Source organism: Liolophura sinensis, chromosome 1 (assembly GCF_032854445.1).
Source record: "Liolophura sinensis isolate JHLJ2023 chromosome 1, CUHK_Ljap_v2, whole genome shotgun sequence".
Taxonomy (NCBI): Eukaryota; Metazoa; Mollusca; class Polyplacophora; order Chitonida; family Chitonidae; genus Liolophura; species Liolophura sinensis.
The window spans coordinates 34,575,763-34,600,584 of NC_088295.1; the positions used below are offsets into that span (position 1 = coordinate 34,575,763).

At 38.8% G+C, this 24,822-nt stretch overlaps 1 protein-coding gene across 1 annotated transcript in view; it reads right to left on the minus strand.

Moving 5' to 3' along the window:
* LOC135468660 (uncharacterized) overlaps positions 1-24,038 on the minus strand; it is a 50,370-nt gene extending 26,332 nt beyond the window's left edge. The window contains exons 1-3 of the mRNA XM_064747036.1: positions 23,969-24,038; positions 23,831-23,876; positions 1,134-1,367 (exon numbers count right to left, since the gene is read on the minus strand). Coding sequence (XP_064603106.1) covers positions 1,134-1,367; positions 23,831-23,876; positions 23,969-24,028 — 340 coding nt within the window. The 5' untranslated portion in view covers positions 24,029-24,038. The remainder of the gene's footprint in view (positions 1-1,133; positions 1,368-23,830; positions 23,877-23,968) is intronic.
* Between the last annotated feature and the right edge of the window lie 784 nt (positions 24,039-24,822).

Below are 24,822 nucleotides of genomic sequence, written 5' to 3' on the forward strand. Positions count from 1 at the left end.
GTGTACATCATTTCTGACCTGGGATAAGACTTTAAAAGACTATTAAAAAATTAGTGTACCAATATCAATTTCACTTCACTCATAAAACACTGGAATGGTTTATTTATCTGATTGATGTTTAACGCCATAGTCAACAATACTTGACTTATATGATGAAAACCAGCATTGTAGTGGGAGGAAACCAGACAGAGCCTAGGGCAAACCCATAACCACCCGCAGGTTGCTGCAAGATCTCAAAGACAATGCATTGGTGAGAGTCTCCCAGGACACTCAGCCATGGACGTCAACAATGGAATGACATTATAGCATCCAGCACATATGAAAGGAAATATACCACAGGGAAGCATTGTGAATGCTATGTGCAATGATCTAGCAAAAAACACGGCTAAATAATAGAGGGGAGATAACTCTGTGGCCCTATCACACAGCCTGTGGAGAGCCACCATGACGGTGTCAGGTTCAGCACGTCATTTCTTTATTCATTATCAATGTCACAAGCTGTGAGGCTATTTGGATTTTAAGTGTAACCTAAACAGGGCTGACAACTGGCTTTTAGTTGATAGGTCATATCACACAAACAGATCTACATACAGCTGCTAGGAGGTTGTTGTGGGAAAAAATGAAGGAATACCAAAGGTTTGATCAGGCTAAGTTTTTCATATACATGTATAAAATATCACTGCTATGCTTAATCAGCAAATCCCATATAATACTTATAAGAAAGAAAACAAAAGACCATAATTTCAGAAAAGACCCCTTTAGAAATTATCCAAACTCAAAACATACATTATTTAATAACAACATTTTTTTTTACGTTTATGCCTAGTGCAATGTAAACAACATGTCTTGATATGGATTTTTGCACACTATACATGTGTTTCAAGAGCGGCTAACAGTATCTGAAACTGCTCTATGACCTGTCAGTTAACTTGAAGGAAATAATTTTGTTTTCTCTAACTCTCAACCTGACATTAGTATCAATTTAGTTTAACAAAGTTTGTAAACTTGGCTACTGGTTACAACCACTACTTACTGTACCAGTTTGACCGGTATTACATGCTAGTACATAGTACCTGATATACCTGTACTTTCTTCTCAGAGTGAGCGGTCCATGATTTGATTAGGCTACGTACCTTGACCCAAACTGCAGCGAATGCTGATCTCAAAGTGCAGCATGCCTTCTCGGTGATCAAAGGCAAATATACTGACAGATTTCTGACAGATCAGGGCCATCACACAGTTCTCCTTGTCCACAGTCAAGTCAGCTTCTATACCGTAGTAATCCTCCACAAAAAACGTGGTTTTGGGCTGACCATCTTTGTGAGAAACATCTTTCTGGTCTTTGTACAATGACACTGATAGACGATCTGAAATCAAAAGGACAATGAAACTTATTTGATACCTTCAAATAATTTTGGTGATAAACTACACGCACAGTATTTCTAGGTGTCTAATTTACTAAGTCATTCTGACTGTTGATCTCAGAAATGTGTTTTGAAGTTTGTCTGGGAGGTGTGATGATATCCTACTAAGAAACTGTTATTTTCAACAGAATAAGTCACATTTTTTTCACTTTAAAATGTCCTTTTTGGGGGCAAATTTTTATGACAGATACAGTAGGCCATAAATGTACCATTAAACCCTTCAAGTTGTTGTTCATATAATGTAAATTTGCCCCAATTTTAGGGGGTGGGGGGTTAGGGCCAGATATTTCAGCCATACATTTAATTACCATGGCCACACAACATTGCCACGGGATGTAACATTTTGTACTGATGATGACAGCATTGATCACCTGTAGGGTAGAACAGGAGGTCCAGTAATAAAGACCAAATTACAATCTCTTTCGAATTCGCTTTCTGGAAGACTAATAATAATAGGAAGTGTGATACTACACCTATCTAAATATGAATTCTTGTGTGCAATGACACATCAAAAAACACTTTTATAACATACTGGAGAATATTTCGGATGAAGCAACAATGAGATGGACAACCTTGAGATCTATCAAGTCTACCTAAACATGTATAAAAAATGCACTGAGTTGTATTTAGTGAATTTCACCTCAAGAATAGCATTTTACAAGTGACACATTTCACTTAATAATGGCTGATTCATCAAACTTATAGTTCCACTTTAGAGTTTTTATAAGAAGTAGGAATTATTCTTTATCAGAGGGAAGTGTTGGCATCATCAGGACTTCATCACCATAAGCTCCTTAACGGGAATTTTTACAACCTTTAGTCAAATGCAGTGTTGGATTTTACTAAGAATTTATTAGTAGCCGATCAGGTGTGAGGAAGTAAAACACCAGACTTCGCCAGGTTCACCAGCCACCTCCTGATTTAAAGCTTAGACTGAACTAGCAAGATGTGCATGGAGATGCTGGTATCAAGTCTAGAGAATGTCCCACAGCTACATATACAGTAGCCACTGTAGATGTACAGCTTGAAGCAAAAAACAAACAAATGTCTTGGTTGTCAATAATGGGTTCTATTATTCTAGACAGTGCTATAAAAAGATGAATTTTTGCACCACACCTATTAATAGTGGTGAAGTTTATCCAATGAGCTCACTACTAAATGCATGTGAGACTGGTTGTTTGTAATTTAAAAAAAACCCACAGGATAACACAGAAGTAATGTGTGTGGACAAAAATATCCAGCAGAGCATACAAACACCGATAGCTCACTGATGCAGGTTGAAATGATAACCCAGTTGTTATGTTATTACCTCATCTCCATAAACACACAAAACACACAATCTAAACAAACCATAAATATATACACACATACATGATGGCTCAGTGAGTGAGTCTTTCATGTGGAAACATACAAACTGGTCTTGAGCAAATGTATCATGACAGCATTCATCATTACCTGTACAACCCCGATATACATAATGGGACAGCAGAATGTCACTAAGCTGCCTGACTGCACTGCAATAATGACTGGCGCATACATTAATGACATTAGTAATCACAACTCTTTATCAGTCAGTAAGTCAGTAGATAAAGTTACAATAGTTTATTGTTTTTATTGGGGTCTAAAAACATTTTAATTTTTGGTTGACAACAAGCGGGTAACTAGTAACAAAACACAATAGTGATGATGAATGATGCTCTATACTTATGTACTTTTGGCAAATAGATGAGCATAGATGATATTTTACCATGAACATACATGTGCCAAGAGGAATAAAGCCAACAGTTTAAAGGCAAGAATAAATTAACTCATCAAGTGTGAATTGTCAAGTGGATTTAACATTTACAAAAGCAATTTTAAGACAAGTCATAACTACACAATGCCCAACTCTACATTTGATTTCTAATGCATTTATACTTGAGTATAAATTCTTAAGAAATATTAATTATTAGTTCTTTTATGATGCTATGTATGTCTTTTATTGTTGTAAATAAACCTTGTCTTGTACATCTACATGTATTGTAAGTAGATACACCATAGTGATGTGCTTGTCAACTCCACAGACCACAGAAACTAAGCGAATCCCCTGGGTCAGACTGAGATTCCCATGGTTCAGGCAGAGATGTACTGACCCTGCCGTAACCTCATCTGACATACTGACTTATCAGCTGTTTATTGTTATTGTTGATCAGCCAGCTAGAAGATTAGAAGAGATTCTACACAGATCTGATTACACAAGACCAAACGCCATGCCACAAATCTTCAACCAGTTTCATGGATTAAGTTTAATTTGAAATAATTTTAAAAGCTTTTGCAGGCTTTAGTTTGTCCTAAGTTTTTAATCCACCCTGCAATATGGTGAGAAACTAGCTTCTCTCTCCCACTCACTCTTTCAAAGCAAAGACTTAACAGAGCAGCCTTAAACTAAATCAGATGTGTGGTTTTATAGGCTGAGTACCACAATCAACAGACTGCCTAAACTGGTTATAGATTTACTCCGAGCTATCAAATATCCCCCACTCCTTCAGCCCTTCCTAATCCTAGCCTTGTACACTGGTCTCTCACACAAACAGTTTTACCAAGACTTTTCTTCCCTAAAAATAGTATAAGATGATCGAGGCCAAGAAAATCTGGGATCTCTTACATGAAGTTCATGAAATGATCCACCTTCACTAACTCATAACCACAAATCCTGTTCTTGTAAGACGACTTTTGCAATAAAAACATAGTCATATAAATGCATAAAAAGGGCCATATCTAGAGGGCCATATCTAAAGAGCCACACCTACAGGGCCTTTTCAGTTTCAAAACACTTTTAGGCTCACATACTTTTAGGAGCTCAAACTAATCAAGCTGCATTAAAATGTACAAGTACCTTGACCTATAATATGATGATTTACCAATAAAAAGATAAGTTTTTATCCAAATCTCTTTTATTCGCAGACAAGCTTTCAAAATGCACTGTTTTGAGTAGCATCTTATAAAATTTATACATAATCACAATGTCACCTTAAGCATTTAGGATCCAAACTTGATTTTTCTTTTTAGATATAGCTATGCGTATGTCCTGCAAGTAAATTAACTTAAAATAATTGTTTATACATTTGTAAACAGAATATACATGTAGTGTGGATTTAATATTCACTACATACTGCTAAACTTAAACGTCACAAGTGCCTTGTGAATTACCCACAAAGCTAAAACAGGAAATCATTACTCAATTAATCTGAGCTGACAACTGCTTCTCAGCGTACGACCCTCAGTTAGTGAGACGGAACCACCCCAAATTCCACACTTGGCCACCCAGAGAACCTTATGTCTATTTGGCCTGGCAAAGCATGCAGTCAGGATTCCTGAACAGCTTTGGGCCAAATTTTAGAGCTGAATCAGCTAGACTTGTACGCAAAGTTTAGCACTTTGCAGGTGAGTGCCAATCACGGTCCCAGGAAGAATCCAAACATCAATCCATCTGCAGCAACTAATTTTTCAATGTGTCTAACCGACAGAAGGCACTTTGTAACATTGCAAGGGCATCTTTTTTTCCATTTCACACTAAAAATATTCCACATCCTCAAAACTGAAGGAAATGAAAGAGGAAATGGCTACAAGGAAATGAATTAGAATACCTCTTAAAACTTCCAGGAATCAGCATGATAAAGGTTGATAGGGGATGTGCTATTTTAATGCATTAACGTCAAGTTAATTGTTAACAGGAAGCCTTGGATGGTGGAGCCTCAGGGTAAAACAGGAGTAAAACAGATGCTGCTTCTACAGCTGATCCCTATAATGGCAATTTTTAGAAACCTTTGACAAAAGCATCAGAAGCAGATGTAGTTGGTGGTGATATTTATGGCAGGGTTATCCTCAAGAGGCCTTCACTCAGATAACAAGGTACATGTAGGTAACACAGAGACCCTCTTTTTCACCCAGGAAATACTCTACCTTAGTCCACCAACATGTGCCCAAACCATCAAAGGCCAAGTGACTGGCAATGCAGCCTAGAACAAGGGGAGTAATTCATCACATATGACAGAAAAACAGTAATTGGATGAGATTGACTAAAATCAGGAGGCAGCCAAATATCTGGTGAATGGCATTCTGGCTCTTAACAAGGCTACTAGAGAATAACATTGGACTGAGAATCTAATATAATTGCAGGAAGCCTTGATATTAAAGATGAACAGACATCTGGCAACTCTTGTGTGTAAATGGCTCGAGTTTTAATAGCTGTGTTACATGTATATGGCAGAGGGCAGAACTAACCAGCTGGAGGAGTAAGTGTGGGAGGGTAGGAGGATGGGTAAGACAGTTGTTACTGCAGCACCCCCTGGGACGTATGGCCAGGTGTGGGTATGTCTTTTACTATCACTGAGGATGTTTACATTTGACTGCCTTAACAGATCCATCAGAGGATTCCTAGGATGGCCAAACTCCAGCATAAGTAAGAATCATGCATTACAGTGGACTGGCCATTTATTGACAGATATTCTCTATTTGGTGTAACAAACACAAAGCTCTTATCGCAGGATCTTTGGTCTTACTTCCTGTCTTGTACAGCTGGACCAGAGGCAGCTTTATCCATTCACACATTGAGGTCACTCATTAACACACCAGACTCACTGAGACCATTTCCTTTTATTTATTGCCCTAGGCATACAATATCTAACATCCTTTTGGCAGTGCTGTGTGTCCCACAAATCCTAAACTATGCCAGCTGAGCAACCGAGAGACATGCTTTCAGTTTGCAGCCACTGACTGCCAGGCTGTTTATTACCACCTTTTAAAAGATGTGGAAATTTGGAGACTGTTCACACAAAATGAAGACATCAATTCATAACAATTTTACACAATGCAGTTTAATGCAGAAGTGTTGTATATTGCATTCAGGCAGGAAAGATATTAATCAAATAACTTTAATGATCAAACAAGCAAGCAATTAATATGTCATGACTGTAATTTAAGCGCACAACAAATAACTTATGAAAGTTTCATCAAATGCAAATGTGGAAAAATTGTTTTAAAAGGTATATTCAACACACCTGTGAATAGGTCTAGCAATAACACAGGAACAACGGGTACAAAAGTTCAACACAGTTTCATTTCTGAGATATATTTACTGCATGGCCAAGCATCTTGTCATGATTTATTCTCGCTTTTTGTCAGCACTCATGAATTTCTGACAGAGATGTCTATTGTGAATCACTTGAATTATACTCATGCAGAAACCCAGACTTAATCTCTGCTCCACTAACTGTCCTCCATCTCACACTTGTCTTGCCAGTGTTCACAACCTACATCAGCGGTTTACCTCATTAACTATCAAGATAACTGCAGAGAACTGAGGTTGCAAAATCTTTAAAACCATTTACTCCTCTTAAAAAGAATGCTGTGAAACATATTTGCACTGCCTCTTATAAAATAAAAATTCACAGAAAACACTATCTTTCATAACTGCTTTAATGCAGAAATGTAGGCAGAAATGTTTGTTAGCCGCAACATTACACACTGACTGCGGAATCATCAGTGTAAAAGATTACACTCTCCTTTGAAGTCCACTGGCCTACATGTATAATTATACAACAGTTAACAGAGTTACATGTATAAACGCAAAGTGTGTTCGGTTTGAGTCAGAGAGTGAGTGCTTGGGGTTTAACATCGTACTTAACAATTTTTCAGTCATATGACGACGATGGAATCCCTAGACTGCATGTAATGTGCCTCCTTGTTGCAGGACAGATTTCCATTGCTCTTTTATCTAATGCTGCTCCACCAAGCCGCCCCGCCCAAGCCATTATACTAATACGGGTCAACCAGTTGTTGCACTATCCCCTTCATGCTAAGCGCCAAGCGAGGAAGCTGCAATGTCCTCTTTTAAAGTCTTAGGTTTGACTCAACCCAGGATTGACCCAGGATCTACCGCTCCTGAAGTGGACGCCCTAGCAACTGTGCTAGCGGGGTCAGTTGTTCAGTCTGATCTTTGATGTGTATTCCTGTACATCTGAATTAAGCCAGAATCAGTTTGTCAGACCTGTTAATAACTGTATCTTACATGTACATGTATATACATCAGATAGCTAGAGTACATGCACATCCGTGTGTAGAAGTAAACAGTTGAGTTCAGCCGGACAAGCCTTAACCACATGTTTAATGCTCTTAGGTATGATTATATCGGGGTTTGGTTACATAACTTTCCTGGATTGTCCTTTTCAGCCAATGACCCACTGTCCTGGAAGTTGGCTTCTTTTTTTGTCTGTCTCAAATACTTTCAGTGCTAATCAGCCCTGGAATGCATCCAGGCAGTCTTTGATGTCAGTAAACATGTATATCGTCAGATTTTTCTAATCAAGAGTTGAGCTGGCTGCAGCATGTGTTGTTTGGAGAAGTCTGGAGAAGCAGAAGTCTTGGGCCATGTTGAGGTGAAGTCTAGATCTGATATTGGGCTCAATCCCAGCCTACACGGCAGACATGGCACTGCACACACACACGCACACACGAACAACCAACAGTTCCTATACTTGTCTATGTTTCACACCTCACTTTCATTGGGAAACCACTCAGACTATATATATACCAGTTAACTGCTCCAGTGCACAGCCACTATGTGAATTCACACAGGTAAGCTACCGTAAAATACACAATTTATCCTCTCTAATGACACACACACAATTCCCTTAAAACCCAAGACACAGACCTGAGAATAAATCTGAGTGGTTAGATAAGGAGGGCACCACCATCCATTTAAGATTCTTAACCAGCTCAAACATTATCAAACATGGTGGCAAAAGGTTTGTTGTTTTGACTCAGGAGCATGAAATCTGCTAACTGAGAGTTCTGTGATATTCATGGAAGGCTGCAGATATATGTATGCAGGTGAGCATTCTCTCCTGTATCCACCCTGGATAAGCATCGTTCCTCACATTCCATTCATAAACATATCTAAACTGCAAAGAGCACATTTGCAAACACCACATATAATATAGCCATGGGATAATGTTTGTATTCTCAGTGAAACAACACATACAGGCTTTGCGTTAAAAGCAAACAATTTCTGGCAATAAACAAGTAGCTTCATATTTCTAAGCTTCCTGCAGGGCTTATAAGCTGCCCTCCAAAAAGCATAATTAGATGTGCCAACAACTGGCCAAAATGACCAGCTGTATAGGCTTAACATGATGTAGGCATATTCTGACACAAAACTAGGATTTATATTACAAACAAAATTTGGTGGTATGGCATCAGATAATAATGCACACTATGGAATATATAAATGTATGGTTTCTGATCAGTACAGCATGCAGTGTGTGTGTGCTGGCCCAGCTGCCACAACTTCTGTGTCCCTGTTTGTTTACCGGGGATAATTTAGGTGTTTACACATGCACACCTTGTTTATTTATACCATGGCCTGAAGCAAGTCTTACAGGTAAAGGCTCCTGCTTGGGCTGGTCAGCGCATACCAGAGTCTGGGAAGCCATGACGTGTCTGCTCAAAGAGGGTACCACCCACTGAAGGGTTTAGCTCTGTTCAATAGCTCCAGCTGATCTCTGAGCACTTACACGCAGCTTACTACAGCATTTTACTTGTGACAATCAGCTGATCAACTCTTAAACACCCAGCCATAGACAACAGCTCGGTGAGCTGTCAATAGCCATAGAGAAGCCTCGGGAACAAGGGTTGAAGGGGATTTAGCATTAGGCTGTGATCAGCTGATACAGGTTAAGGCACATTGGTTTATTTTATGTTTTACAGGCAAACCAACACTAAAAAAATCCAAAAATTAAACTGAAAATGCACCTTTATTTTGTCTGATCTTAATGTTCTGATTTTCCTGTTTTTCAAGATTTTCCAATAAAGTAAATAGGTCTTCAAAAAAGTCTATTGCTGAGATTTTTCGCAAATTAGATGATTTACAAGTTATATTTTTATCCTTTCATCCGACATTGAGAAAAAAAGACGTCCCCAAAATGAAATTAGCAATGTGCATGAGCTGCACTGAAAGTAGCTCTTTCATATGTGAAAAGGTTGGGGAGATAATAGAATAATGGTTTAATTTTACATGACAATATAATGATCTATGACCTCATGCATCACTGATTAAGCCAAGGTGTAAATAAGTGCAGAAGAACTCCAGCCTCTTACTAATCCAAACACATTTACTAAGGACAGGCACTTATAATATGTTTAAAACTATGACTGCTTGAGGCATGTACTCTCTACTGGTCAGACCTGTATGTCTTTTGTAGCAAAACATGCACACATCTACATGTATCTTTGCATGTACATAGCATGCATCGTTTCTCTATGTTGTCATAATGAGAAAGACTTATGTGAAAAGTTTATGAAGAATGCAAGAGTGTCTCACCCAGACAAAACCAACAGCACAGCATGTGTAGCAATCAGTTTACTAGCACACATGTAGCGTAATTATAAACAATGCAATCTCTCACCCAGCCAAATGTCACATCTGGACACTTGTAGCAATCAGTTTCTTAGCATAGTTATAAATAATGCAATATCTCATCAAGGCAAATGCTATTTCATGATATAATGTATGTAGCAATGATCTTCTCAGTACACTGTACTTTATAAAGAATGCAATATATCACAGCCGGTGAAAAACAATAAACAATGTAATACTTCACCAAGAGTTGACAAATGGTACATACATGAAGTACTTGAGTAAGTACATTTAATTAAGGCAGTTTACGTGACGTGTTTTGAACATTACCTAGAGACTGACAAAGGCCCTATAGCTGGCACATTTCACAAAAGTGTGCCTCTTGCTTTATGAGATCCGGCTCTGATCCAGATCTCCTGGTTTGCTTTCTTAACAAACCCCTGTTAGAAATGCTGCATCAAGGTGATTCAGACTTGTTTGCAATAGGCATTTTGCAATATCTTCTACAGCTTGGATTTGTAAATCACAAGTCTATTTTCCAACAACACAGCGTTGTCGTGTATACATATTATATAACCAGGAAGGCAGCATAAGTGCATGTACACTTATTTGTGTCACTCAAGTATCAAGCCAAAGACACCAGACACCACACCCCACCCAGTGACATTGTATGACACTGGGCCACTCAGTTCTATTTCCTTGCTCTCACAATTCAGTGCTGAGCTCTAAGCAAAGCAACAACAAGTATCATTTTTAAAGTCTTTGGTACAATCCGACCCAAGTTTGATCTCTGGAGTTTGAAGCAGACGCTCTAGCCATTAGGCCACTGATGCAGTCACTGATCATTCTGAGGGCAGACCTCCCACTCACAAAGTACAGGTTACACATATGGAGTCTAATTTCACCAGAAAACAGACATACAGCATGCAATAGTTCAATGCTGCCAGCTGATAGTCAACATACATGCAATTGTTGACAGTCTTGTTTCTCACAGCTGGCTCTACCACAACTAAAGTAATACACAACCCAAAATTATTAGCATGCTCCATAAAACAACAAAAAGGCCACCTTGTGTGTTACAACAGGCTTGGCTTCTCTAGTCAGTACTTTCAGCAAAAGTAATGTAGGTGTAGTGGAAACATTTACCACAGTAATTGGGGAAGAGCACTAAGATGGTCAACATGAAAGGCCACCCAGGCTGGGAAGAATTACAGCAATAGTTGCCTAAGAGCACCTGACACAGGCTATTATTTTGACTGGAGAATTTCAAGCAGCATACTGTAAAGGTAAATGCTATTCAAACCCACGGCAAGTTTTAAGTTTACGGCTTCTGGCGTATGTGATCTTTTGCACGCAAACACACCTATGACCTAATAGGATGATCTCTTCTCACAAAAACCCATATAGTAACTGTATTGTAAGAGGAAAAAGAAAGGTCTTCTTTCTCGCTCACTCTCCCCCCCACCTCTCCCACCCACCCACCCACCCAAGACAGCATTTTGAAATTATATCTAACTTCCCATATGAGTTGAATTCTGATAACATTTAAGGGTCTATTAATGTGGTATACTGATAGATTTCAGAATAAGCCCAACTTTTAAGTACTTTTTTGGTCAGTGGTACATCAATTCCTGGTTTAACTTCTGAACTTACACCCTATAAATGTATATTTTATATATTCAGTAATGATAGGAGTCTTGTCCTTTTCAGTAGACTCTGTATACCATACAATAATTTATATGGTGGCATTTGTTTGGGCGAGTATAAGAGTACCCATCAGGGTGCCTGATGACCATAAAACATGATTAGAGTACCTTACATAGACTCCGGAAACCTGTAACACTCAATGTTCACTTCATATTATGTAGGATTACAGATAAAAGGATGTCACCCAAAAGAGGTCTCCGACGCCCCTTATCCCAGCTGGTAGGGAATGGACCCATAAAGGTAAGTAGCGTGGGTATTGTGTTATCAAGGTGTACAGGCCCCACAACTTCCTGGCTTTTGTATGAAGCTTGTGCTCAACACTATCCTTAGCTACTGTCACTGCTGCCAGCTATTTCCTGTGTGTGCCCCAAAAAAACTGGGTGTCCCTCAAGATCATGCTCCATCCCCCCACCCCCACCAAAGCTGAAAGGAAATACCCTCTGTCCTCCATGAATTTACCTCTCAACGGTCCACATCAAAAACTCTTCACACCGGGTGAAAAGTCACACTTTGGTAAACCGATCACCATTTACATTCATGCTGTTCTTATCCAAATACAATGTACACACGGACTGAGCTAGTATCATCATAATGCAAAATCATTAAAGGCATGTATCTATATGTAAGTTTGCAGAAAAAAAAACTACAGCGTGTTTTATTAATTGTTACTTTTCCTTATTGTTTAAATCAGCAATGTGAAGAAACTGCATTATCACTTACTGTACTAGGTAAATTTTAATTCAGAGGAACTTCCCAATCCTAGCGTTAGGGTACTGAGTGCATTACTGACACAAACTATCACAGGTTGAAGATGTACAAACCCTTGACGCATACAACGTATATCATGATTTCATTATATTTAATTACACAATGTGGCATACATACACATACACACCACAATTCATGAAAGAACTGTTTGAACCAACAGGTTTTGTGCTTCATCTACTGTTCCTGAAGTTCTGCAGGTCAAATGGAGTAAAATTACTATAGTGCACTAGTTGATGTTCCATAAATTACAGTTATCACTATGGACAATCAGTGTCAGTAGATAAAGCTAATGATCTGGGTCAGTTGTTCCTATGATAGATGATACCTGGCATACGCATATAGGCTTCCTAAAGCTGTCAACATCAAAGATCAAGAGCTGGGCTCTCATTACTAGATCATCTTCATGTGTCAGCTATTTGCCTTTAGGCTCTGATTTAGTGACCTTGTCTATGGACCCCTGGACAATGGCTCCCAGAGAAGGGCAATAAAGGTCCTGTTAACAGTCTGTGTACACTGGACAACAATATGCACAAGAATGCTGGCAGTCAGTTGTGCAGACCTCCCTTAAAGACCCCATGCCCAGTGTTCAGTGACCACTCAGCTGGACAGGGAGCCCTCAGCACTCTGCACTGTTTGACCACTCTGCATGGACCTAGCCAGTTCTTATAAATACCATGTATCCTGGCCATCAGGTGGTTTAATAGGCAGCAACACAAACCCTTCTGCTTCCAGCTGATGAAAAGCACATTTTTTGGCCTTCTGCAAACATTTTCCACATGAGAATTAAAAGCTAACACAAATTTTTCTTGCTGTACAGCATTTATCCCAAGCCCTACAGCACTCTACAACAGCTACAAAGCTGTGCAGGTTTTTGTTGGTGGGGCCATTACCCTGGGCAGAGTAAAAGTCCAGACAATATCACCCATAGTTATGATCCAGCCTTGACAACAATCAACAATTATTGTTGACAATACAGCAACATTTTTTACATCTTCACATTGTGTGAATCAGGCTGTTTCTTTGATCTGTTTACATTCCACCTTCATTGCTTGAGAGGGCCTAAAATGTTCCCACTGAGAAACACAGTGTAGCCAATCAACTCTGAAAACTTTAACATTGTTTCCAAATGAAAACCATATTCCTTCTCATCTTGAAATTCTTGCAATGATCAACACCAAATGACACTGGTAAACCAAACAGTCTCACTACTTATGGGTCCAAACTCGAGAGAAACTATATGTTTTATCCACTTTAAATAGCAGACATCAACAAACTATATTTGTGAGTACATCTATACTACAAGTACACTGTTTGAAGAAAAGTACACTGTACACTGTATGTATTGTCTTTTGCTTGAGTATTGGTCCAAAGGTTAACTTAGTCAGGTTGACGATCATACAAACAGGGAGCAGTTCATTAATAGCCTGTACAATCCTGCCAGAGCACCACAGATAGATGATAGGACAGTTTGCCACTCTGGTCAACACCAAAGCCTTGGGATTGTACAATATTAGATACATCTGCTTCCTGCACCAAGGTAAACATTGAACAAAGACTGTTAGCCCCTATTTTCCATCTACTTTAATGGCTTAAGTGACCAGAAGAGTGGGTCATTCCTGTCAGCATAGTTTGTGAGTACATGGAAATGTCTTTGGCGGTTTCCTACCCATTAAAATGTGTAAGTCACAAAGCTGCTTACTTCCAATGAGAAAATGTAGATAATTGTATATCCTCATCTCAAACCAAGATCTGGTCGCTTTACCACAGAAGTTATGTCCTCAAACCACCAATGGACAGACAGTATTTTCTGTCTGATGGTTTCTTACTTACACTGTAAATCTGACCTACAATGGACAAACACTGACCAGTGTAAATTTTTCCGACTGTCACCCATCTACATAGAAATGGATATGATCAAAGGTTTACAAACCTCAGAAATCTGATCAAGGCCATGACCTTGAAACTAACTCTCCCACAATTAGCCTTCACCGCCATGTGGTCACAGGGAGTCTGGACTGACCTCTGCGTGAAATGACCATATGTACATGTATGAAATGGGCAGATCCCCATGACACATGCTTCAGCTTAAGCTCATTTATTCTGTTCACAATAAAGCATACCTTTCTTTGTTCACATATAAATGAACAAATTCAGAGAAACTTCCAGCATACAATAAAATATGGTCAATGGAACAAATTAAAATCTGAAACAATTAAATTTATTCTTGATCCTCAAATCCCATAAATGTTTCAATGGAATTTCATTGCAACGTTACAGGTTGCTTATGATGCAAACTTCACCAAACCTTTATCTTATCTGATTATCATAAAGGATTATCATGTTATCTAGATTTTTCAAGATTGATTAAGGAGTAATTTTAGCAGTGATTTAATGATCCTGTATCTGACAGCCCAGACCATCTAACGCCACCCTCATCACTAGCCCAGGGTGAGGGTATTCCCTTACCTGGGGGGTCTAGGCATCCATTTCTTCCCATTTTGGGAGTTCCCTACAGGGTATCACACCAGCAGTGTTTAGACAGATTGGCACCCACACTAGGTTGCCCCTCTCACCACACCCCTGGTTACACACTGTCATCCACAGATGCCACACAATCTCCCTACAGTACCCTGTTCTAAAATCCAGCCTCTGTTTATGCCCAGTAATTTGTGTACATAGGATGTCATACCCAAAAAGGTAACCCCAAAGGGAAAGTAACTCTGAATCAGGCTGCCAAGCACATGTCAGATACGTCCACTGATAGAACAGTTTTTAAAAGTGTAACCAAAAAAAAAGTTACCACGTTACCTCAACCTGACAAATGGGATGGCAGCAGGGGCAAGGGGGAGGGGGGGAGGGGGGGAGAGAGGAGAGGGAGTACATGTAACATATTCTTAATAAGCTGACAATAAATTTTAGAAGTATTTTAGAAGTATCCACATATTTGCTTGAAATAAATTAACAGGCTCATGTAAGGTCACCTGTTCAGGGGATATTTACAGTTCAAGGGAAGTCTGATGATGTACCCGTGTGGGTGAACTTTTCTCTTAATATAGACTGCAACTACACCGCATATCTATGCATATGGATTAAAAATAAATGAATTACTGAATTAATATTATAATATTGATAGCCATCTTGGACTGAGGATAATAATCATCAAAGAATAAATCAAAATGCTTAAGACAAACAGACTTGGGAACATATCTTTTAAAGTAAAATAATTCTTCAAGAACAGTTTTCAGTCATATCCAGCCTTACTCAAGCTGTTACAAGAATTGTAACCTGTGTATCAATAGTGGTGGCCAAAATTTATTTCATTTTGAGAATTTGGGCAGCAAATACATTTTACCATCAATGCTGAAGTGATGAGGAGATGGACTGATGAAATGTTGTTAATGATCAGTTGTGGAAAGTGGTAAGACCATATTTAGACTGACCTTTGTCAAGTGGCTTCACGATTCTCATGTGGTGGTTTGGGTCATTAATTAAAGATTTATCAAAGAAACTAACTCCCTGAGTGACACCCATAGGTTTATCCAGAATTCCCAGTGATCAGGCACAAGAGGCTGGTGAAGGAAGGGGGAGGAAGCGTAGCTTCATTTGCACCAATCTACAAGTACCTGTGGTAAATGCCATCAACCAGACTGTTTTTGAGTCACCAGTTAAATTTAGCAGCATACGTGAGCTGCATGAGTTAGTGAAACTTCAGAATTCTGAACGTAAGCACGTTCATTGCAGAAATTAGAGCCAGATAAGGCTAACGCAGAAGTCACATTACCAAGTGAGCAACTTACACAACAACTGGATCCAGTAAATATACAGCAAAATACCCAGATACGCCCAAAACATAAAGCAACCTAACAAATATAATCACATGCAAAAAACATAAATTCTACGATCAGAAAGCAGATGAACAGCATTAGCTCATTAAAACTGAAGATATTTTATTGTACACTGTTTCACTGCTTTCAAGTGGATTACATAATTGTATCGTGTCTAGCATACGAAGGTGTGCCTAAAGTATGACTGAAAAAGATGTGATTAAATTACGACAGTGGGAAATACAAAATTGTCCAAAATAACACTGTGGAAGGTGTAACAAAATTACCACTGGAGAAAAATTGAATCCTCAAATCATCGCTGAAAACAGATAATGTGTCCGAATTGCCCTGAAGTACATAAATTATAGTAGACGGACAGCTAAATTTAGAAATGATGCTAATGTTCAGGATCTAGCAAACATTTGAACCTGAAACAGAATATGACAAAATTAGAAGTTATAAGATATGGGTCACTTTGAGAAGTCTGAAAGTGGCTTGTTCAGTGGTTCCATCCATCAATCAGTCAGTAATTTACAGAGCTTCCTTCTCCATCTGTCCATCCCTTCATTAGGAGCCTTCAGTGAGCCCTGCAGTTCCTGCCAGGGTGAGGGCTAGTGATACTAATCATGTGCCCACCCCCTGGGGTATCAGGTGGGGTGGTCATTACACATGTGGGGGACTGGACCACAGGCTAGACACCTCCCAGTGCCCACCACCCTGGTCATGCATGGCTTAATTCAGCTGGACATAGGTGGGCTCTGTCTGACTCACATAGCTCATCATTAACTCTGCTTATTCTAGGCTTCACAAACATAACCCTGACCAGAGGCTGGTCCTGTCCACCCTGGAACACCCCAAACTTCATGAAGAATAAATGGCTAGCAGCTTCAGACTGAAGGACCACTTCAGAGCCTCAGGAAAACATCTGGTAATGCTACTACCATCACCAGGAAGCGATTTCTGGGGCCAAACAAATTTACACACACCCCAAACATCTGAGTCATTTTGATTCATACCTGTCGGCTGGGCCAGCAACACTTCAGCTACACCTCAGCCAACTGTTTCCCAACATTGTTACCAGCTGTTACTTTCTTCCACCATGACTTCAGTACATGTATCTCCGGCACCGATGTATTTCATCATGCCTGTTTTCTTTAAGAACGTTTTTATCTATTTGATTATTGGTCAAATTTTCTTTTTCAAGAACTACGACAATATAACGATTTTGATGAGGGGCTTTCGTGCAAAATCAGTTGCATAAATATTCAAACAAAAAAGGTGGAATTAAGAATTTGAAATGAACAATATATTAACTCATTTTGAATCAATTTAATATTACATTACAAAATGGTGTGACAATATGTAATCCATGTACATCCATAATATTCAAGTCATATGACTTTTAATAAATAAAAAATAATTAATTCATTTGTTTAATGTTTTATATTTTATCTGGCCTTTCAGTTACAATATGGCACCCGTAATCTTTGTTACAATTTGCATATTTAATGGCTAAAGTCAGCATCCAGGCCCCCCACATTATAAACTGGGTTGTGCAAAACTGCCTCTCAGCTGACCACATCCTACTCAACCAGTCCTTATCACAACAGCTAAACTGTGATAAGATAAATGGATACTACACAAGTGTAACAATGTTATTACATGCATATACAATGTTACTACACACAATCTTACTACATACAATGTTTCTATATACAGCCTCCTTTGTTCCATTGTATACATACAGACAGAAATCACACTCCTTGCCAAACACAAATTATTTGACCCTGTCCATCAGATAGCTGGTCCAGTAAATAGTGAAAATGGCAATTTGATTGGGTAATAGTATGTGTTGCGCCAACAAAAGTGTGTCAGTAGAGTAGGTGCTATAACCATATCATCATGACCTGGCACATTCTTTCTCAGCTGATAGCAATGATGTAAGAAAGACCAGTCAGAGAGTCAAAAAGAACAGAACAGATCTATGCATATACAATACATATGCACTCTCATAAAACATAGACCACAACAAATTACATCTAAATTTTAAGACCATGCCTATTTCTAGCATGTGGAATGTCAAATTGTTTCAACTTTAACAGGCTTTTCATAAAAGATTGAGTTTCTAATCTAGATACCCAAGGCTGTACCTTACAATACAAGAACTACCCAGTATTTCAAGGAGAACACCCAACACCTTTATTTTCACACTAAATATTCCCTTAGACACAATATTTTTGCTAATTATGTAAATTGCACTTCAAAAAATATTACTTTAACTAGTTCCACTTCAAAAAAACCCTTTAAAGTTGGACCGTCTGAGCCCTGGCCAGGTGACATCTTGCTATGAAAATCTGCTGAGATTATGTATTGAAAAGCCCTTCAGCACCAACAAATCCACTATGCACTGTGTGCTTTTCCAGAAGTTGTGGTATGACCTGATCTATAATTATCCCTAAGTGTACACTTCTTAATTACAACCCTGAAAGTCATACAAGTAAAACAGTTTTACAACAGTCGCATTAGATCCTTAAAAAGCATGTGTACCATATCGACTGAGTGAAACGATGACAGATTTTTACTGACATAGTCGTGAAAGTGATGACTGAGCTGAGCTTTATGCTTAAAAAAATTATCCCCAGTAAAAATAAATAAGCAATGCAGCAATCTGTAACTCACAGAAATGCCAATTTAAATTTTGTCTGGGTTCCTGTAAACGTCTTCAGGTATGGCATCAGGCGGTCTGGACGCACGTGCACAGCAGCCTATAGGCAAGGTGTGAACTGGCCTGGCGGGTCACCGGCTGCCTGTACTCCTCGGGCCGTTGTAGAGGCTAACGGCTCCCCTATAGTTTGTGTCCCAGTCTGTTGTTTTAAACAAGCAAGAACTTCAGCATACTGGGAGTGAAATTCTGGTCTTTCCTCTCTTTTTCCCTTGGCTTCACTCAGGGATAAGCCTCGCTTGTGGCATTTGCTTGTAGCAGTTAGCCCTGATTGAATTAGCAAGTCTCATACGACTACGATCAAGTTCTAATCGAAGGATGTTTCCAATGAGGTCTTGTCCATATTTTCTCAATCTGTGGTTTTTTTTTGGTTTTTTTTTATAGGCCATGTGTGTAACTTTACAGTATCCTGCATTGTTTTAAACCACAGTTGCAAACCACATTTGGGTGTGGAATAATGTCAAAATTATCTGTAAAAGAATAGCGATTTTCTCCAGTGGTTTATGTTGTACACATAAATCAAATACTTGGATTACGCAAACATTTTTTTTTCCAAATATTAAAACATTTAAATTGTAACTAGAAAACAAGATTCTGTGCGTACCAAATATCAGAAGAACGATGTAACTTGAAAGATGACCTAAATATGAGCACGTTATTTTTTTCACTTATAGAATTTTTACAGGACACTGACTTTTCTGCCTTGACACACACATGTATACAATGATATTCACAAATACATGCTACATTTCTTCCATGTCTAGATTTATCTAATTTACGAATATATCAGAGAAACTGATACAACAGCCATTTAAGGTTGACACCCTACAATTTGAAATGTTTACTTTATTTGGGAAATAGTTTAAAAAAATTTTTGGTAAGAAATTTTACATTACACTCTTAATGCAGATGTCAACATTACTGATATACAATAGATACTACACAGACACTTCACAGTAAATTATACCTACTGGAGAGAGAGTTGAACACAGTTATGCTTATGTACAGTGTATCCTTTTTATAGATCATTAATTTTGTATGCAGTTTTATCTGTTCTGGTATCTGAGAGAAAACAAACACCTGTGATATGCTATGCAATAAAACACTATCAATATACAAAAAAACAACAACATAGGTATAATGTAAGAGTGGCAGATACGATACTTAGCTAATTTCATCACTACTTCTCAAGTCCTCATCTGAAATTCTAGTCATGCCTCATACCTTGATGATCACACCTTTTAACAGACTTGCACTCCCAAACAATAACCATAGCAAGACTATGTTTATTCACGGGGAAAAATCACTGCCACAACATCTATACACAAACCTCCTTTCTGTTTTAACGGCACGGTCAGTACAGTTCATACTGTGAAACTCGCTTTGTCAAACTACATACATGCAACAGCTGACTCTCTGCTCTGAATCTGAATCTACATGAATGAAAAGTCTTCCTCATGTACATATCAGTTGTCACACGACCACAATGTCCTCCCAAAATGAAAAACTCCCTGGACAGAAATAACAAAGTCTATCACTCTAATCTTTCGAAATGAAATGTCTCAGAAGTTGAATTGAAAGTCTGAATTATCCTTTGAGTCTAAAACCTTAAAGACATTCTCATGTATTCAGGAGAGGAGACTTTTGATGTGAGAGGGGGAAGGGGGGGGGGGGGCTTATAGCGTACCCTGATCTACCAAGTCATATGAAATTCGCGTTTCCAGACAACAAAATGTACATGTACCAGTAGACGGTATAGTCACTGTTTGACTTACTCTGAAGTATAAAGACAGTCACATATACAATCCTACCTCTCTAACACAACATGATATTTAACAACATGAAGTGTCAACAGCCCACTGTTCACATTTTCAAAGGCACAATTATGCCAGTTTTATAATGGTCTTTTTCTTGTCCCCGCAGAGGGAAATACTGCCTGCATAAATGACATAGAAGTCTGGGTTGGGTTTCTGAGTATACACCATATTGTCAATCGGCTTTATATTTGGCTTATTCTCACGATGCCAGACTTGCCCCAACCACACAGCAAATACTGGAAAAACAGTCAGTGCCAAGCCCACTACTGACTATTGGATTATTAGATTTCATAACCTCATTTAACTCTACACAATAATAATCCATTTTCACTCATTAGTAGATTTACATTTCGGAAAACCTGATCAGAAAAAGGTGACCTCCTTTCACAAATCCATCCAGTAAAGTACATGCAGACACAAGATGTAATTTCAATGTTTTCATGTAAAGAATGCATATATGTGCATCAAATCTGATTATATTCATTCAAATAATATACATTTCATAAGTGATTAAATATTGCTTGGCAAGTACATGTAACAAGTCATTTACTAACAAGGTGCTAGTCAAAGGTGGCAAAACACTGAAACAGCAATGGCCCACATCAGAGAGGAAGAGACCAGGATGTTCTGGCTGAAGATTTGCACAGGTCTGAGAATGTGTGCTGGTCCCATATGCTTGCCCCGCCATCTGCTCCCATGTGCAGTCTGACATTCACAGGTCCAGGGTGTGTCAGTTCAAGTCAGCCAAATATACTCTTGGCCAATAAATGATTGCAGAATGTCACACAGTTCTTAAAGCAAATGATTAGGACAATCTGGAGAGGAAATATCACATTGAGTTAGAGGATAAATACATCTGTCCATCAAGTTTCAAACTGCTGCTGTTTTATCACCGTTTATAACAGACATGTTTACATAACCCGACTTCACAGGTTTTTCCCTGAGTTTTAATGGCAGCAGACAAATTTTGGCATCCCATGAAAATTTCTTTTGTAGGCAAGTATACACACTGTCACCTGTCAGGCTTAAAGCCAAAGATCTGTCTTACAAATAAAAAAATAAAAAAAGCCATCTCATATATCTGTGATATTATATGTAAACTGTCTGTGGTATATGCAAACTTTCAAATGGCTACTTGTCATCTCTGTGTGAAGCACTTATTTGACTACTATCAGTTCAGCTCATGATCGACCTCAGTAAGGACAGTGTTGTAATACAAATTACAGAAGGCTGCAAAGGAATTTTTTTCTCAAATGTTCCTCAACAATCTCCCCAAAGTGAATTTCATTTTGAAACCATCATTTTCTCCAGTACTATATACAGGTGTGACACGGCTATATACAGGTGTGACACTGAACACTGAACATAGTCATCAGCAACCTAAACGGAGTTGTTTCCAACTATATGTGCCATATCTTATCCCAGCAATACACAATGGGCCAAGAGTATCAAAACTTCTCAATGTACAAGGCAGATTCCATTCAATAACATACATGCAAAATCACCTGTAAACAGCACTAAATAGTCTGGTTTGTTTAACTGGAAACAGCCTGCAAATAACTCAAGTTATTTCATGCATGGTGTTTATTTGAAGCTTACTTATTTTCAAACATGTGTTTTTATCACTCAGTTCGGCCTGTTTTGTCTGGTTTCAATGATTCGTGATGTCATCTATTAACATACAACAGAAATGCAGTAATTTATATTGCATGACTCCAGGAAACTACAAGTGGTGCACACAACCCAGACATGTACAAGCACCTGGGCTTCTGAAGTTAATTCAAATCCAGGAACAACCACGTAAAAATGACATGCTGTTAAACCTGTATTAGGCTGTCTTCATGTATACATGTTTACTCACTCCTTTTAACCTGCCCTAGATCAGCTGACCTGCCTATGTCATCTCTAGTATACACAGTGTGTATACATAGCTTAATAGCCACATTTAACCATGCAGACAAACATGCATAAACTGCAAGTTTACATGTTCATCTTCTTTGGAAGCACCACTGTAAGTGTTCAAAATGCACAAAATCATTATTGTAAATGTACATTTCCTTAAAGTCATAAGCAATTGTAAATACACCCTACCGGTATATATGTTTTCATTTTTCAGAATGCATCTGTGATACCAGTACAACATATCAGCAACATGACAGTGGATATAAACTTGCATGATGCGAATGATACACAATCAAATTCAACTTGGTTGAAGAATTGAGACATCTTGTACTGATCCTTTGGTCTCTTCATAATCTGTTCTTCCCTTTTCTCTAAATATACATCATAAGTAATAAGTACATGTATTTCTGAATTTCATATTCTGTACTTCAAAACTACAGTAACACTGAAATAAATAGCAGACAATAGTGACGATAGTGACAGTAAATTAATGGGGCGAATTCTGACCTAACAGATCAGGTGCAGTTTTAGTTACATGCGTGCAAAGAAGTCATCCTGCAGCCCAATTGTGATTTAAAGTGATTAACAGCAGACAATTAATTTACATTCACTGCGATACATGACATGTGGACATGCTTTTCATATTAAATATGCAATTTTATAAAGGCAGTTGGTGCACTTCGTCATATATTCTAAATATATCCATGCACCAACAATCAAGCGGTATAAACTAGTCAACATGTTAAGACCTGGTGTCATTTGATCTGCAGATTTGACAGTCAATGAGTGTTATGACGTACTAATCTTGCATTGTGACTATTAACTCTATCACTACCTCACACCGACTGACCCTGTCACCGGGAAAACCACAGACTCTACTTGAAACCCTAACAACTCCTTATTAGCATGGGAAAAGAGAGTGTTGACGGAGCGGAGGGCGTGCGACACGGGAGGTGACGCCTGCTTCGGCCTCGGTCCGTGGGGCGAGCGGTCCCTTCGGGTTGGCCCAGCCTGCAGCCCCGATACCCTCAAACAAACAATGATCTGCCTTTCTCCCTCAATGAATGACACCTTTAGGTGAAGACGGAACAGATCGCTAAATCTAGGTCTGCAAGCGCCATTATCTGTCAGTGCACTTGTGCCAAGAATCTCCCGCTGTAACCTATTTATTTACAAGGCGTTGTACACACACAGTTTAGGAACAGCTCAGGAGGGGAAAAAGGGAACACCCCGACATACACGTACAGCCCCTTAAGTTCAAGTCTACTTACCCGCCACAGGGGAAGGCTTCTTTATAACGCAATATCTCGACTTCCACTGCAACGACAAACGTAAAATTCACAGGGTTAGATCTCAGAATGTTCCAGATAGGATAGGTACCAATAATTTTACAAGACAGTGTCACATACCTTCTTGCCGTCCCTATATTTGAGGGGACCTTCGACAACCGTATTCATCTCGGCTGCCATGTTTTTGGTCCCCATGTTCAACTAACACGGACAGAATGAACTCGGCTGATCCGATTGGACAATAAAAGAGCAAGCGCCGCTGGCTCAGTAGTTAGCGGTGGGCGGTCCCATTTGAGTCGTCAAGCCATGCATGGTCATCAACCCCACGCAACGAATACATATGTGAGCCTACCATCTCAAGGCAACTGGACACAGCGAATCAAATTCAAGAGCTACACAATTAAAACTTGTTCAAAGCCTTCATGAGTGTTTCAACACTTAAAGCGGGTCGAGTTAAGCCCATACAAAGAAACAATGTGCTGTCATCACCTTTTTAGTCGAATTAAAGCCGGTGGATTAGACTATATAATTGTTCTATTGCTGTTCTGAACGCTTGTGGAAAATCTTGTTTTACGCGTGTTGACATCTGATAGCCCAAGGGAAGAGTCACGATGACCACTTGACCAGCGACATATGTGTATATCTATTGTCAATATAGGCTTATATACGGTCGTTAGTGTAAAGAAAGTAACAAATAAAAAAAACGCTTTCATTTTGACAATAATGTCCATGTAGAGGCCTATCGAACAGAATATACCAGGTCAGCCGTGTATAGGCCTGTACAGCCTGTATGCTTATACGTGCATACATGTTCCAGCCGTTTGAAAAGAAAATATGCAACTAAATTATGTGCCATAAAGCGACAATATTTTGGTTTTTAAAGGTTTATATAGTTACATAATAACTTTCATATAAAATTTCTGTGTTGACGACTTTCAACATATAGGTCTATACATTAGGCCGGGTACATTTCT